Source organism: Lepisosteus oculatus, chromosome 21, assembly GCF_040954835.1.
Source record: "Lepisosteus oculatus isolate fLepOcu1 chromosome 21, fLepOcu1.hap2, whole genome shotgun sequence".
NCBI classification, from domain to species: domain Eukaryota; kingdom Metazoa; phylum Chordata; class Actinopteri; order Semionotiformes; family Lepisosteidae; genus Lepisosteus; species Lepisosteus oculatus.
The window spans coordinates 8506860-8522969 of NC_090716.1; the positions used below are offsets into that span (position 1 = coordinate 8506860).

At 36.4% G+C, this 16110-nt stretch overlaps 1 protein-coding gene across 2 annotated transcripts; it reads right to left on the reverse strand.

Annotated features, from left to right (window-relative positions):
- Positions 1–20: 20 nt before the first annotated feature.
- Positions 21–14550, reverse strand: LOC102682878 (ovochymase-2). Of its 2 annotated transcripts, none has more exons than XM_015338071.2 (24): positions 14439–14550; positions 13953–14050; positions 13483–13580; positions 13135–13307; positions 12613–12708; positions 11646–11797; positions 10876–11071; positions 10482–10511; positions 10168–10258; positions 9613–9746; positions 9392–9532; positions 7947–8077; positions 7439–7532; positions 6961–7092; positions 6541–6621; positions 5666–5849; positions 5091–5166; positions 4801–4993; positions 3651–3793; positions 2840–3005; positions 2457–2561; positions 1404–1503; positions 987–1126; positions 21–477 (listed from the first exon to the last, which is right to left on the reverse strand). In XM_015338071.2, the coding sequence occupies exons 1-24, from the start codon at positions 14521–14523 to the stop codon at positions 338–340; spliced, it is 2979 nt and encodes a 992-aa protein (XP_015193557.2). In that variant the 5' UTR covers positions 14524–14550; the 3' UTR covers positions 21–337. The 2 variants fall into 2 exon arrangements, with proteins under 2 accessions (XP_015193557.2, XP_015193558.2); XM_015338072.2 differs by having other exon boundaries at positions 1404–1485; positions 14439–14548.
- Positions 14551–16110: the final 1560 nt, after the last annotated feature.

Genomic DNA, 16110 nt, shown 5'->3' on the forward strand with positions numbered 1-16110 from the left:
ACACACAATGGAGACACACATCAAAAATAATGAAGCCATTGGAAAATGGTTTATTTAGTCTAAATCTGAATCTCACAGAGTATGACACTGGCATTATAAATGTATCTGTTATTACAATGAATATTAAATTATAGTATCCGTGTTTTGTTCTCTAAAATCATGTTTTTTTATTTTATTAGGAAAGAAAATCACAGTCAAAAGAGCAACAAAGATTATTTTAAATCATATCAGATATTATCATGCAGATATTGATCAATTTCAAGTTCCGAGAACATATTTTTAGGTTATAATCAGTATTTCAGATTCTAACTTAACATTCACAGGAAAACAAAGAATGTCAACCCTGACTTAAATCATAGAGTCTGTATTCCAGTTTAAACCCACTTGCAGTTCCAATGGAGTTAGTATGGAAGTGCACAGTAAGAGCTGTGCTACTGGACCACACTGGATGTGGCATGATACCTCCACAGAATTTGGCTGTAGGAAGAAGAATAAACAGGTAAATAAACAGGTGCATTAAACTCAAGTCACAGGTCATGTGTTACTGGCATGAAAATGACTAAAAAATGATTCAATACAGCTTACGCCACAGGGAAGATAAGCAAACTTGTGTGAAGATAATATTACAGAAAGCTGATTAAACTAGATCTATTTCCTCTCTATCAACAAAAGAAAGCATTTAAGTCTTTGAGACAGGGTAAAAGAAGTTATCAATGAAATAATCTCCATTGCTGTTTTACAACATTTTTCTCTTGAGAAGTAACTTTTGGCTGAAATAAAAGTATTAGGTTAAATAGTTTCTTTTTAATTACAACTCTCTAATTCCAATAAAAAAATTGTCAAGACACTTTTTCATCAGCATGTTAAAAAAGCAATTAATAAGAAATCAGGAGAAAATAATACACTGAACTAGGTTTATTATCTTAATTTTTCATCAAGGGGTTAGCTGAAATACGCAGATAGCTTTAGAAGAAACTCGACACCACCTTCAAAATTCTTATCTTGGTTCATTCCATCATACACAGTAATGAAATCAGCGCATCTTTCACCATCGGTACTCAGATTAAACTCTATGAATTCCACTTTGACAAAGTGATTTTGGGGGACAAGTATTCGCCATTGGCAGCTAAAATGAAAATTGAAGAATATTTTTTAATGAAGGATTTGCAAAAACAGTTTAAATGTAATAAATATATACTTTAGCTATACATTTTAAACACATTTAACCAAAAAATACAACTGGAATAGGAAAAATGCTATTACTGTCAACATTTAAAAAATATTTAGCTTCATTTAAATCAAACATAAAATTTTCAAATCTGCCAAATAAAAAAGATATTTAAATGAAACAGATGGCGTAAAAAAAAACATTGCACTGAGCACTGAGTGTGAGTGTGTCTTACCTCAGGTCATTGGGATAGTTGTTTGGGTAGCCTGGAGATTGTATTTCTCCTTCACTTTCTGTTAAAATGATATTCTGACACCCTGAAGAGAAATGAACATCTGAAAGCATTGAAAATGTCAAGATGCTGCAAGTGTAACTGAACTGCATAAAAAAACAGCATTTAGGTCAACTGGATTTTATGTGGTGCATGAGAAACACCCTTCTTAAAAGAGAACAATTTGAGCTCCTTGTTGATTGAAATTATTTTTTAAAATATATATTTAGAGCAAAGGCAGATTCCTATAGCTCATCAAATCAGCTGTTCTCCTGGAGCACATTATTAGTCAGTGAGACTCAGATTCCCCAAGCAACAGTGCAAGGTTGACTGGGAGTGAGATTTGAGATTGAGGGGGATGACTCAGTCCATGCTAATTCCTCCAGTCAAAGTCTTCTATACAGGCACATTAGGACTCCCATCCTGAAACATGTGGGTCAACAACAGAGTACATTTTCAATAAACAAAGACCTCGCAGTTCAGTTATTGGAAGCAGTCTTTTTTATTTTCAGTCGTAAGATAGAGGGAAGAAGAACTGCAGTATCTGAACCTTTATAGGGAAGCCTTCTTCTTGTAAATAATAATCACAACATTAAAGCTTGCTCCAGTAATGACCAGGGAAGGCAGTGAACATTACATTTCTTATGACGTAAGCAACACAAGTGAAACATACTGTATGGCCATTTACTGTATTGTAGCACAGGAGTTTGCTGGTAGCCTAATGGACTTGAGGATCTGTTCCAGCTGTTTCTTATAAAGGCAATGATATCTGCTTTAACAATGTGTCAGTATAGTTTGTTCTAAGTCCAATAAGTGAATGTATGAATGATGCACATTCATCATGTACTTTTGACAGGCGTGTTGGTATTAAGTGCATAAGTAACATAATTAACGCATGTGGCAATCCTACAGAATGCATTGTCAAAAAAGTTTGCACTCTATAAAAAGAGATGAAAAAGATAACAGAGATTGGGAGATGACTTTATAACAGTAATTCCAGGACCAAAAAAAGCATACCTTCTCCAGAAAATTCTGGTGTAGTATTGGTTTCAAGATATGTATTCTTCTTTGATGATTCAGTCTTAGGTTTAGTTTCTGTTCCTACTGTTGACTCCATATTGGCTTTATGAGAAACACAATAAAAAGTGTGAGGATGACAGTTTGATACAGTACATGCTGTCTGCATCACAAGATACCTCAAGTAAATGAAAGATTCTGTATTTTCTCTAGGCAAAACCAACAACGAGATAACAATCATTAAAATGTATACAATTTTATTGACCACATAAGACAAATATACCCAGCATTTGATCCACATAAGGAAACTGAAACTGAGTAAACACCATGTATTCTTTTCTAGAGATGAGAAAAGAAGAGTGTGTCTGGTACTTTAAACTCACCACTGAGCTGTTGAAGAATCCATTCCCTGAGGACCTGCACTGAAGTGTAGACTCCTGGTTTGCTCAGTTTTCCACAACCAAAGGCCCAGCTGGTGATTCCATAAATGAAATAACTGGGTTGCAGAGACTGCTCCGAATGGCAGACTAGTGGCCCTCCAGAATCACCCTATCAAAGCATGTTGATGAAGCTTGATATTCTTTCCATTTTCATTTTTCTGTCAAAAACTGTTAGTAATATCTCCTTATTTCCAGTTTTATCTTCATTTTTGGAAGAACAACAGATTTTAATGTTTCCAGTTTCATGTAAAACCAATATTTTAAAGGAAGAGTTAATATTTTTAAGCAGAACCCAAACTAATCAGAGTCACCCTACTGCAATGATAAATGAAATTCTTCTCATACGCCACAGATGTCAACAGGGATGGGCGTCAACTTTACAGTATGTGTCTTGTTAGTTAGGTGTAATCCCAGATGCCTACAGCAGATGGCTCTATATTTTAAAGCAGAACATAATACAAACGTTTAAAAACAAACCCAGTTGAATCAATATGGGTCTTGGATGGCTTGTGACTGTAGGCATTCATTCCAACTCTTAATAAGAAGAATCAGCTTCTTATTAACATTTAATAAACTCTCCCAGTTAATCTTCCACTACTGCTTTAAAGAGACCTAGAAAAACCTGCAGGTACACCAGACCTGAAGAATGAGGTTTGCCCAGTCCTGAACTAGGCCTACAATAAAAATGTATTTTTTCTAAATACCATCAATATTTTTCATGCATTTCTAAAACAACATTTTGAGGCATGCTTACAAGGCAGGTGTCATGTCCCTCCTCATGCGGAAAACCAGCACAGAACATCCTCTCTGTGATTCTGCCGGGGTATAGGAGCTCACAGTCACTGGCATCAAGAAGTGGGACCTCCAGCTGCTGCAGAGTACTGTTCCATTGCCCACCTTATGAGAAGATTCTTGTGTAAATGTCTCATAGGAAATTTAGGTTCATACAGATTACAGTTTTGGCTATTCTGGTTAAATGAAATATATGTTCTGGTAAATAGATTAAATAACAGAGCAAATATATCCCATTACATAACCAAGTAAGTTAAAGAAAAATATCTATGTATTATGTTTCTTTCTGAAGGTCTTTATAGTCATTGCTCGATAACCATACTATTGAATTATTAATACTTGGTTCTTCACTGCTGCTCTTAAAACTAAGAGGCCATATCCAATTAATTCACCAGTTGAACACCTGTGTTTGAACAAGAAAATAACACCTTGCTGAAAGTAGATAATCAAATCGCCCTCCTGCTCTATTCCCAAAAGAGTCAAAATAAGGGTCTTGTTAATAATTTCATTTTTGTTCTCCCATAATGTAATATTCTACACATTTTATCTTGAAAGAAGGTGCCTTTAACTGCATTATTGTACATTTCCATCAAAAGTAAACCTGAAGATAATAAATCTATGACTTTCTATAGTGGTGCAAATCAAATAGACACCAATAAAGCTGTTTTACTCTGTGTTGTTGATCTCTTAAAAACAAATGTTGTGTAGCATTAGCCCTAACTCTAAGAATGGGGTGGCACAGTGATACAGTGGTTAGCATCATTGCCTTGCAGTGCAGGGCCCTGGGTTCTGTTCCAGACCTGGGGTGCTATCTGCATGGATCTTATATCTTATATATATATCGTATATCCTCATGTGGGTTTCCTGCCACACTCCACAACTATGTGTGAGTATGTGTTCAAGTTCAAGTTTATTGTCATTATACTCATATACAGGTATTTAGCTATTTAGCTAGCTCTCAGACGGTACATAGTGTGTCAACCCTGTGATGGACTGGTGTCCCGTGCAGGATGTAGCATGCCTTGCAGCCTTGCTTGTCAGAAAAGGTTCTGCCCCCCATATGACCCTGAACTGGAAAATGCAGTTAGACAATGGATGGACGTGCTCTGTACCTATTTTACCTCCCCACCCTGAGACAGTGCAAAACGCAGAGGGCTCTACTTCCAGGGTCTTGTTTGGAAGACAGACTGGACGGACATAGTTATTATACACAAGTGAAGAGGCCAGCTGCAGCAAGGCAACATCATAGTCCAACGAAGAGTCATTGTAGCTTGAGTGAAGAATGATCCTTTTCACAGGTCTTTTCTGGGAAAAAGATACGATTCAGCAATTAATTCAGCATAAGATATAAGTACAGTAAGACAGAAAAAAGTCAAATATATAATTCATATTGCCCCCTCACCTGCTCTTCAGGATTTGTAGTTGAAATGTCATGGTCTCCAGCAACAACAACAAGCAAGTGTGAGTATTTCTTCTCACTGAAAGAAAGACAAAGTACATTGTTAAAAGCAGGGCTACTTAATGTCCCTTATAACTAAAGAAATCAATGTATGCCTTCAGAGTTGTTTTATATAAAACTAAACAAATATGAAATGTTGCTAACCATGGCAGGCCACTTTCCCTGTACAGCAATGTTTGTCTTCTGAAACTGAGGCAATTACTTGTAGAGACCAAAAGGGTTGATGGAACTGTTTGGAAGGACCATTGTAGCCAAAAACTAGCTTGACCATATCCTTATTCAAAAGAACAGAGCCATATCTGAGAAATTACACTGAGACCCTTTTACCAGTGCTTCGCCTAAAATATTTAAATGTCCAAATAGCAGGTTAGATTGTCAATTATGTCTAGGAGTAAAAAAAAAACAAACGATGGACGCCTTCATGGAAGTTACTGCCACAGTGCACTCAGTTTTCCCACACAATAGCGCTACACATCAGGCTGCACACAACCTGCAACAGACAAGATGCACATGCTTACATGCCATACACACAGTGGGCAGCAGTGAGGACCCAGTCTGGCTGGATGATGGCTCCTCCACAGATGTGCTCATCGAGAAGACTAAGACGGACTTGCCAGGGCCAGGAGTGAGGGGCGGCCTCTTCCCCACCTATAACTCGGCTGAACAGAAACCTGGCAGGGACGTGAGGAATTCCACATGCATCTGAAGAGGACACGAGTGTTACACCAGTGCTCGTCACACCTCGAGCGCTGAGACAGTTTACACTAAAAGAAATTAGAGCCATGTATAGAGAAAAATGTTTTTTTCTGCTGCCTCCCACCCCTCCCTTTGTATGTACCCACAAGCAACGTAAGAAAGCCAACATTCGATTTGAAAAATGTCCCTGTTGGGACTGAAACATTAACTCCGAGTTTAATAAAGAAATTTGCCAAGCATAGTATTGAGTGTACAAGTAACATTTTATAAACACTCATATTTAAGAAATTTCATAAAAGGGCTTGACTTATGTGAGTATTTTCCTTCTTTTTATAAATTTAGGTCATGTATCAAATTGTACCTGAAAAATGAAGGATGCATTTTATATATCTTTATATACTTTGAGGTGAATAACAATATCTCATTCAAGTAAAGTATTCCCAAATGCATTTTTACAAAATACTTGTTTTAACTGTGTACTGTATGAATCTTTTAAATTTACTTTTACAAATTTCATCTACATTTACAAGAAAAGCTACTAGGAATATAGGATCTGAATAGCTTTTAAATGTACAACAGTGCTTCCACAAGGCACACAACAAACCAGTTAAGAAAAGTTATGTAGATAACTTCTTCCAAACCTGTATATACAGTACAAGTGTATATCTAGAAATATATAAAGGATAAACGAACAAACCAAAGGGTATATCTGGGAATGAAATTTCATAGTCTTCAGTCAATTTCTCTTCTGATTCTGAGAGGCTTCCTTCATGCAAATCTGTTGATATTATTAAAAAGGTGTAAAATAAATCATTCACAAATACGTTGAAATATAATTATTTAAATGTTAATTTTTTTGAGCTATATATGTGCAGAATTAAGTGAGATATGCATGACATTTTCTTTATGATAGCATATTTTTCCCAATAGCATAATATGTAATGGTGATTATTTACACTTAATAATCAAAAAACAAAAACAGATATGGTGCAGAAGATGATGTATTCATTAAAAAAAAGGAAATGTCAATATCAATGTGCTATGAAAATATTCAGTTTTGGTGTAGTTATAAACAGTTATAAGAACAATCAATACTAAGCTCTGTACTCAAACTTACCTTTCACATTAATGAAGGATAAGGTGGCACGGAACCCTCTATAGGAATTACTGTCATCAGTGGCAAACTGTACTACCATCACATTTTCATAGCTTAACACAGGGGGCGGCATGGTTGTTCCACACAATATTGCTTCAAAAAGAACATTAAAAGCATTGTAGTAAGATACTGTATCTGCATGTTATACAAAGTAGTAAGAATTGCATTCCACTGAAAAAATTCCATGCTGAATAATTTTTTACGTCTGTAAAGAATGTGTGTGGGGGGAGCAACAAAGTATTCATTCAGGGGAGCAAATTTCATTTTAGAACATTTATAATATCATATAAGTATCGGTATAATGATATTCAAGAAGTGTTTCGTTGTTTGGGTTATTTTTATCCATTACTACCAAATATTGGTGTTTTCTTAAAAACAAAAAAATCCCAAGTCCTTGGTCATTCATGCATGCACAGCTTTTTGTAGTCCATGTTAGTACCTATTTCTTCTCTTCCTCCCAAATCTCCAAACACTCTCAGCGAATCATACACACATTCTTTGGACAGCTCCACCTCAAAATCTTGAAACTCCAGCTGAAAGACAAGACATTAATTTTACATTAAGCCAGTAATTAACATTATTTTTTTCTCCTTGTTTTGCCAATACATTAGCAACACGGGTGCCTTTTTAATAAGTATTCAGCCCAAAAACTGTTTAATTTAATAAAATTGTAAAACAATCTATCCTTTAATCATTTACATTTTGTTCGTCAATAATTCTAGTCTGATTATTAAAGAAGAAGTAGACAAAAAAACTACCTTTTCTAAAAGAAAAGAACACACACAGTCTAAGGAAAGATTAAAATTCACTTCACATACAAAACATTATCAGTTTTCCTGAGAGAAGATAATAACCATCAAGATGATGGGATGATGCTGGCTAACCTATTCTCAGCAATTTTAACTCAGAACTCAAACAAAGAACAAACTAAATTACTGTAATGTTACCTTAACAACATGGTTCTCAGGGGCATAGATAATCCAGTGGCAGTCTGCATTGTTGTTATAGAGGTCTGGGTAGTGCAGACTCTGAACAATACCTTCCGCTTGGAGCACTGCCACTGTTCCACAGCCCGAGGCTACAATTACACAAAGGAGAGCTTTTAAAGAACGATACGAGATAAGATGTAACTAGTGCATTTAAAAACATCAGACATACATTGTCGACAATGGGTCCATCATTTAAAAACAAATTCTGTATACAGTATTTCTGGTACCACACATGGATAATGACTATATCAGACACTGGTAGCTTAGCATTATTTTCTATTAAATTAAGTTAATTTTGATTGGTGATGCAGAGACAGGTTTTCTGACACATTTAAAACCAGGACAATTGTCATGTGGTGCAGTAGCAAAGAGGTCTGTGCTTGAACCTACTGGGATTATGAGAGATTCAGTATGTGATGACATAACACAACACAGTGTAATGCTAGCATTTCAGGGAGTCAGAAATGTTCTTTCTGTGCTGGCTTTTAAACATACACCTTTCCAAATAAGTCCCTTTTTCTAACACAACTTTAATGGCAGCACATGTGACTGCTCATTTTTGATGTAGGTATGAAAAGCATCAAGAAACACCTAATCTCTACATCTGAGGAAGGAGAAAACAATACTGTTCCCCTGATCGGCTCTCTGGAGGGCCTTTTATAATAAACATATTTCAAAACCCCACAGAACTGCACAGTGACTTCATGTCTCCCTTCAATTGTTAGGTCACATTTGTTATATTAATATCAATAGTCAAGAAAATGACTGATACTTAAAATACTACTCTTGGGCAAAGCAATACCCTCAGACACCTTGTAGCATAAAACTGACACTCAAGTGCAAGCTGAAGGCCCATTTTTTTGCTATTCAGCTGTGTCTTTGATTTGTTTTGGTTTCAGGTGCACTCCAGTTTTATGGGTTCCTAGGAAACACAACAGGGAGGCAGAGTAAAGGTGCATGGGCTCTACTGTGATGTGTAACCATAGTGTCTTCCTCTGCTGGGAGATCGCACTGCAGCACTCCAAGTGCTCATGTTTTCCAGAGAATACACTTGAGGAATTTACTGTAGTTCATGACAGATCCCAGGTGCTTAAGTGGAGTTCTCTTGATGTATTCTCCTTAGCTAAAACAACACCCCAGAAAATTATTTTAGAAGGTCCTAAGTTATTTGGATTGTGAGGGAATAAAATAAGGCTTACTAATGAGGTCCATCTATTGTTTAGAATATGGTAAATATGCAGCATTCACACAATGTGTGCTACAATTAACAGGCAACAGAATTCTACTAAATCATGCTGTTACAATAGTATAATCTTAATTTGACAAAAGCTGTTATCTCTTACATTTTCTGAGTCTGGACATCTTCAATTCACAGGTTTGGATGTTTCTTGTTGCAGACTCACCTAAAAGAGGATCCGGGTCAATTGCTTTGTATGTCACAGAAAAACCTGCTGCTGAGCCGGTGAAATCAGACGTGAACTTGAGTGTAGCACTGCTGGAGCTGATTAGGATGGGAGTAGGCAGTTCGCTACCACAGAATTTTCCTGAATAGAGATCACAATATTATCAATCAGCAGAAGGAGGAGGAGAGATATTCTTATGGTTGTCACTGCTTCATACTCACCTATAAGTTTGTCTGTCCCAGCAAATACTGCCAACTGGTCACTGCTGCAAAGAGTATCATTTTCCACATCAAACTTGGAAAACTCCAGCAGTATATACTTCCCAGCTGGAACTTGTACAGACCAGAAACAAAGTCTGCAGAAGAATATATGTTGATTTAAGGAATGTAATTAGAATACTTTAAATTGTACTGTACATTATGTAGATATACAGTATCTACATTTTTAAACAAGCATCTGCAGGCTAAGAGGAATACCTGACAGAAGAATCATTAGGTTCAGTATGCTTTATCTCAGAATATCAACCTTTTCATTATGGGATTTTCAAGCGGTGAAGTCATGGAGAGTGACTTTGCCATTCTTAATTTGAAAAGACATATGAACTTAGTGTTAACCACAAAGCAGCGGCAAAATAGTGATGTGCACTTTGCCTGAAAGCAAATGAGAGCATGCTGGAGTATTCTGAGGCTGTGAAATTCTGAGTAGATGTAGTTTCTAATAGAGACATTTTTAAATAAAAGGAGACTGTACACAGAGATAGAGCTGCGCACACTTACTGATTGTTCTCATAGAAGCGATTGGGCTTTTCTGGATTGTGTATCTGACCTTCCACACTTGTCAGGATACCATCTGTTGAGCTGCATAGCTCTTGAAGAGAAGAGAAATCAGTAAAAGAGCAAGGAAACACCTCTAATGTGGTGAAAAGAAAAACATTTAAAAGTTTAGATTTTCAATAATGCAGAAAATGAAGCTTTTGCAACAAATTATACTAATATTTAAAATTTTTGCATGTGCTCATCCATGGTCACTGGTTTACATGACTGCATTGTTACAAAACACACTTTTAGCTAAATTACATTAATTAACTTACTTGTTGTGGATTTCTTGTTTGGCTGTATCCCTGAAAAGAAGAAGAAAACAGAATGTGCTTAACTAAAAACTTTCTCTTAATTTAAAAATCATTTGTGTAGCTTTTAGAAAACAAAAATTATTGCAGTTTTAGCTAGTCTTCATTTTTAAAAATAATTGGATTTATCAGCTGAAAGCAGAGTAAATCTTTACTGTAAGACTTCTTAAAATTGTGATGTGTCTGATACTATGTTGTTTGTTTGAATGTCTATCAAAAACCATCTAACATTTCATTGGCAAGAACCTGTGTTTTCTGGTGCACTTGACAGCTGAGGCCTTCTCTCGTAAGAGATTATTTCAGTGCCTTAAGAAATAATAGTCTAATAACACATGATGAAAAATAACATTTTGATTACTTTCATTTAGCTGCTTCTTTAGCCAAGGCAGAAATTGGACTACATCTGTGAAGACTCCAGGAGATCCTCTTTTGGTCATGGGTTTCATTGTGTTATCATCCCAACTACGGCCACAGCCTCTGCCCCATGATGTCACCCCAATCAGGGCCCACTGACCATTATTCCTGGGGCACACGAGAGGACCCCCCGAATCTCCCTGGAGCAGAGAGAGACGAAGCAGGAAGAGATGGAGACAAAAGGCATTGGTAAATTAGAAACTATGTCAATTAATCACCATTTTCAATATACTGTGTCTGGTGTGAATCATACTGTAGACCTACACAAATCGGACTACGTGCTGGACATGCTGGACAGAGTGTTTGGATTGTGGCATTTAGCTGCCTTCCTTATAAATTGAATCTTATTTCCATAGCTAGTACACATAAGGTAAATGTAAAATACAACCCATGTAAATTGAAAAGTACTAATCTAATGTACACTTTCATGTCATACAACAAAAGCTTGAATACAATACTGAGGGCAGAGTATAGACCTTTAATATATCAACAATCATATAAAGTGAACAACGTTTTATTGATTGTGTGTGTGTGTAAACATATTTAACTATAAATGTGATATAAATGACACAAATCTGAAAATAAAATGACAATCCTTTACTATGATACCCACAATTTAAATAAAAAATAATTGAAGTATATTAATTTTGAGTGCACAGTCTAACATTCTGGAGATTCTGTCAGCAGTAGCACAGTAGAATCAAGGTTTCTTGCCTGGCATGCATCTTTGCCTCCTTTCTCTGGCCCAGCACATATGACCGTGAACTCCTTCTGCCTGGGCCTTACTGTTCTGATGACAAACCTACATTTGTCCTGCTCAACAAGGTCCAGCTCTACCTCATGGACTACAGTAGGTAGGGGGCCACCTGAATGAAAGAAGATGGTAAATATTTATCCCTCTGTTTTTACATGGTTCTTACTATGCAAGTAAAACACATATTCAAATCTGTTGACACTAATACAGATTACACTCTTTTGCATTTGAAGGTTATTTCAAATAAAAATGATCTGATTTGAAAATGATCAAATCATAAGGTCAGTTCAGATGAAAAATTTGATTTGAAGGTAAATTTGGTCATTTAGTATTTGTGTCCCCATTATAACATTTTACTATCAGGAAAGTTTTTCGTTATGTGTGTCAACTTCTGAGCTGTATGTAACAACAGCAATTGCAGATTTTGAAAAACTTAAGTACTGTCACATGACACCCAACACAAAAATAACCGTCACATAACCTTTAAGTTTATTGAGAACCAAGACATTTTTATAGAAAACTTTAGCCTGTTATTGTAAGGCACATCCTTCACAGTCAAACATCGATAATTTAAGATAAGTATGCACACTGGGAAGGTTTCGCTAATGCAAGACAAGGTAAAACCGTCTTAACTTTCAGAACCTTGATACCTGGAGTTAAATTGCAGTCACAGAGAGTGCAGCAGTTTCACTATTCACCCTTCTTCATTCAGTCCTTTGGAAAAAACAGCAGGTCGGTTTTTGAGAAGCCCTCTCTGAACACAGTCTTTAAACTGCCGATTGATTTATAAGATTATCAGTGGTGTTGCATTATTCTTATGTAAGATATTATATTCTTTGGCTTACTGTCTTGAACAACCATTGTTTTCTAAAACCATTAAGCAGTTATTACAAAAAGGACATCACATGGTTTTGTAGAATTCCTTACGTTCTCTCAGTCGTCCCCATCCACTCACAAGGCAGCTGGTTCCAGGTGTGAAAAGTTCACTGGGAAGGGGCAGACATATTGGCTGTACATGTGCACCTGAAAAAAGATAATGTCACCAAAACACTCCAGTCCTTTTAATAGAACTTAACATTCTGCAGTCTGCAATTACTCTTGGTTTAAATGTGTCTGTCACAATAACTCAAGAAATCTCACTGCCGATATTGTTCTTGCTTTGTTCAAATCATCTGAGTATCATGGTGATTTTGTGGTCAAAGGCATACTATCTCCAAAAAAAGGCTTCAGCTGTACTGCAATAACTTTCTAAAAGGGTATTAATGGAAAGCATGGTCAATCTACTGGTAGATTACTGGTGCGCCATTATGATGTAATTAAAAAGATCTCAATAGCAATGAATTCTAATTCGAAAGAAAATTACATCATGTTCTTGTCGATTTCCCCCTGACTCTTACTACACAACTTTTTGGGCACCCTGCATTTTAATGAAAAGAAAAAAGGTCTTACCAAATGTAATCTTGCCATCTACCTCCACAAGAGCTATATCATAGCTCATGGGATTGGAGTGCTTGTAATATTCATGGATTACAGCAGTCTTCACCATTAGACTCTGTTCTTCAGCATCCAGTGATGTCTGATCATGTTCTCCAGCAACAACTCTTATATTCTTTAAAAAATCTCTAAAGAAAAAATGATTTTATAGAATAACTTTTGAAATCACAAATCATAAATTCAATATAAGGCAATATAATGTAAGAGATGATTCCAACTTTAGGTCATATTATTATCATATCTAAATCCGTCTACTAACACCAGGAGAATATCAATAGAGGTTGCAAGCAAAGGTTTACTTACTTTCTTGCTGTGGGAAAACAGTGGGCTGCAGACACTAGCCATTGATCAGTGAGTATTGTTGCCCCACAAAAGTGAGACCCTTTATATTTCATGGAAACCTAAGAAAAAATTCAAAATTTGTAGCATTAGTATTGCATCAGCCCTACCAGTGTAACACTATCATTCTTAAGATTCTGTTATGATTACAGTTTGGTAAATTCGTAAGAGAAATGAAACACATTATTTCATAGTTTACACCTTTCTTGTTTATTATGTTTTGAAGGGCAAGCATTCATATTATATATGAATATTAATGAACTCAGAAAATGTTAAAATGCTAGAAGACATAACCATCTAAAAAGACTCCTAATTCTGTTTTATGTGTACTAAACATGTTCAATAAATGATTAAACATCCTGTACATTTGTCAAAGCTGGTAACGTCACACCAGTCTATAAACGTTGGTGATATTCATGGTGTTTGAAACATACCAGCCATGGGTGTGCACCATACTGGGACTGATTCCCACCAACAATCCTTGATGACTGGTCCAAGAGCTGGTGCACTTTAGAAAACCCACATTTAGAACCTGGAAAAACAACACAGCCAGCCACCACAGGTATTGGTTTCAGCTAGTTTTCCACCCAGCAAGTCGTGAGCAAGACATGGATTCTACAACCACCCTTCTTCAGACAGAGTTAGCATTAGCAATAGGTCAAAAAGAGGGAATGAAAATGATCTATACAGGTACCGTGTAATGCGAAACTGGATTTGATGTCAAAGACAGATCTCAAAGTATTTGTAAGTATAAATTAGTTGATATGCTTATGAAAGCAAATATTTTCCCTGTGCTGCCTGTACAAACATTCTAAAACTTTTATATGTATATCTCACAGTTGATTTTCTCCATCAACAAACCCTGAGAATGCAAGCAATTTGATACTGGGTTTTTCTGTGTTTTTTAAACCTGAACTTACCTTCTTCAGAGGGCAGGAAGGCTGTGAAAGTCTTTGGACAGAACAATGAGAGAAGAACATAGTAGATCACTAAAGCACCATCCATCCTGCTTCTGTGTTGAACCCAATTAGACAAAAGGCTGTGCATTTATAGGGGAAGACAGGATACTTCTCCCAGCAGGAGAGCAGGCATCATTTAATTAGGAGGGGAAGTTATTTGTTAACCAGGACACGGGGCGTTAAACAGAGCACAGTGAGGTGCTATAACTTCAGTCAAGCAGAACGCCACCCAAGGCTTCTTATATGAGGCATTCCAATTCAGCTATTGTCATCAGCTGAGGGAAATGATATCTCTGATTTTCAGAGGATCCATAAAAACATCTGGAATTTCTACAAAATGAAGCATGTCAGAGGACGGTGCTGAGATGCACACTATAGTGATTCAAGAGTGGGCGTAAAGCCGGGTTTTCAATCATGGCATTAACACCTCTTTAATATGCATATCTTTTCTCTGTATTGGAAACCTGCATCAAAAAGAAACCAGTCTTGAAGATGTACATTGTTTTTGAGAAAGTATAAGCTTTCTGCATTTTAATTACAATTCTTTTTTAGCATGACGACAATACTAAGAGGAGTCCCGCTGAAACAATGGCCTGGTCATACATGCTTTAAAACATTCCAAGAAATGAAACATAAAAGAAAGATATTTCAAAGAAACACAAGCTGCTCACTCACTCGTGACCTCTGCATTCTTGAATCTGAAAAACCACACAAAAAAACTATAACAACTGCAGCTAAAGGGGCATGACCAGATCACTCTGACATAAATGATTACAATCTAACAATTTTAGAAACCCATTTTCTCCTGCATGGGAAATGATGTTTGCTGTTGATTATCAATATGATCATCTCACTACATAACGTTAGTAGGCATCACATGTTTTACTGTCATTCTCTCTGAGTGATTCACTTTATACTGTAAAACAGATGTCAGCACTTAAACACGCTCAGCACAAAGGTCTTCCTTTGATGACTCTTCCTTTGACATTTGAGTTAAAATTTTAGGAGGCTTTGGACAGGAAACAAGAATGTACAGCAAGGCTGTTTACATCCCTCCATTTTCCTATTACCACTGTAACGAGCACAATCTTGGCAAGCGTAAATAGAATCATTAGAACTGAATGAACAGGGTTTTCTTCCTTCAGTCCTCAGTAAAACATGAAAACAATTAACTTCTCTCACTATGTACTTATTTTATATTGGTACAGTGAAGTTAGTTTCCATAACAGCATCTCATTGTTCTTGTTCTGTCTAACGTTGCAGAACACACTCCACCTGAAAGTGTACTTCCTTTGTTTTGCTTCTTAAAAGGAGCACTGCTAGAACAGCAATAAAGCAACTGACCCAGAATCAATTCATTTGACCATGTTCAAGGTGTTTGATTTCAGTGTACTGGATTTACCAGACAGTTAAACATGGGCAGTCCTTGTAACACCCACACAGAATTAAATTGTGCCCTGAATATTAAATATAACAAGACGGACACTTGGAGATTTTGTACGTACACATTGTGTATTAATTTCACATTTTAAACAGTGTGGTAATCAGGAACTTATTGTTACTTTAAATCCATCTTAAATCCTTAAAAGGAAGCCACGACACTTCTGGATAGCCTTGGTTTTTCATGAGATGC

Bases quoted from the DNA above. Each gene is read 5' to 3' on its own strand.
- LOC102682878 (XM_015338071.2), bottom strand. From the start codon at position 14,523: ATGGATGGTGCTTTAGTGATCTACTATGTTCTTCTCTCATTGTTCTGT. The intron at 10,512-10,875 runs GTAATCAAAATG...TCTTCTTTTCAG, and splicing joins AAAGAAGCAGCTAAATGAAA to GGATACAGCCAAACAAGAAA. The intron at 1,127-1,403 runs GTAAGACACACT...TTTTCATTTTAG, and splicing joins AACTATCCCAATGACCTGAG to CTGCCAATGGCGAATACTTG.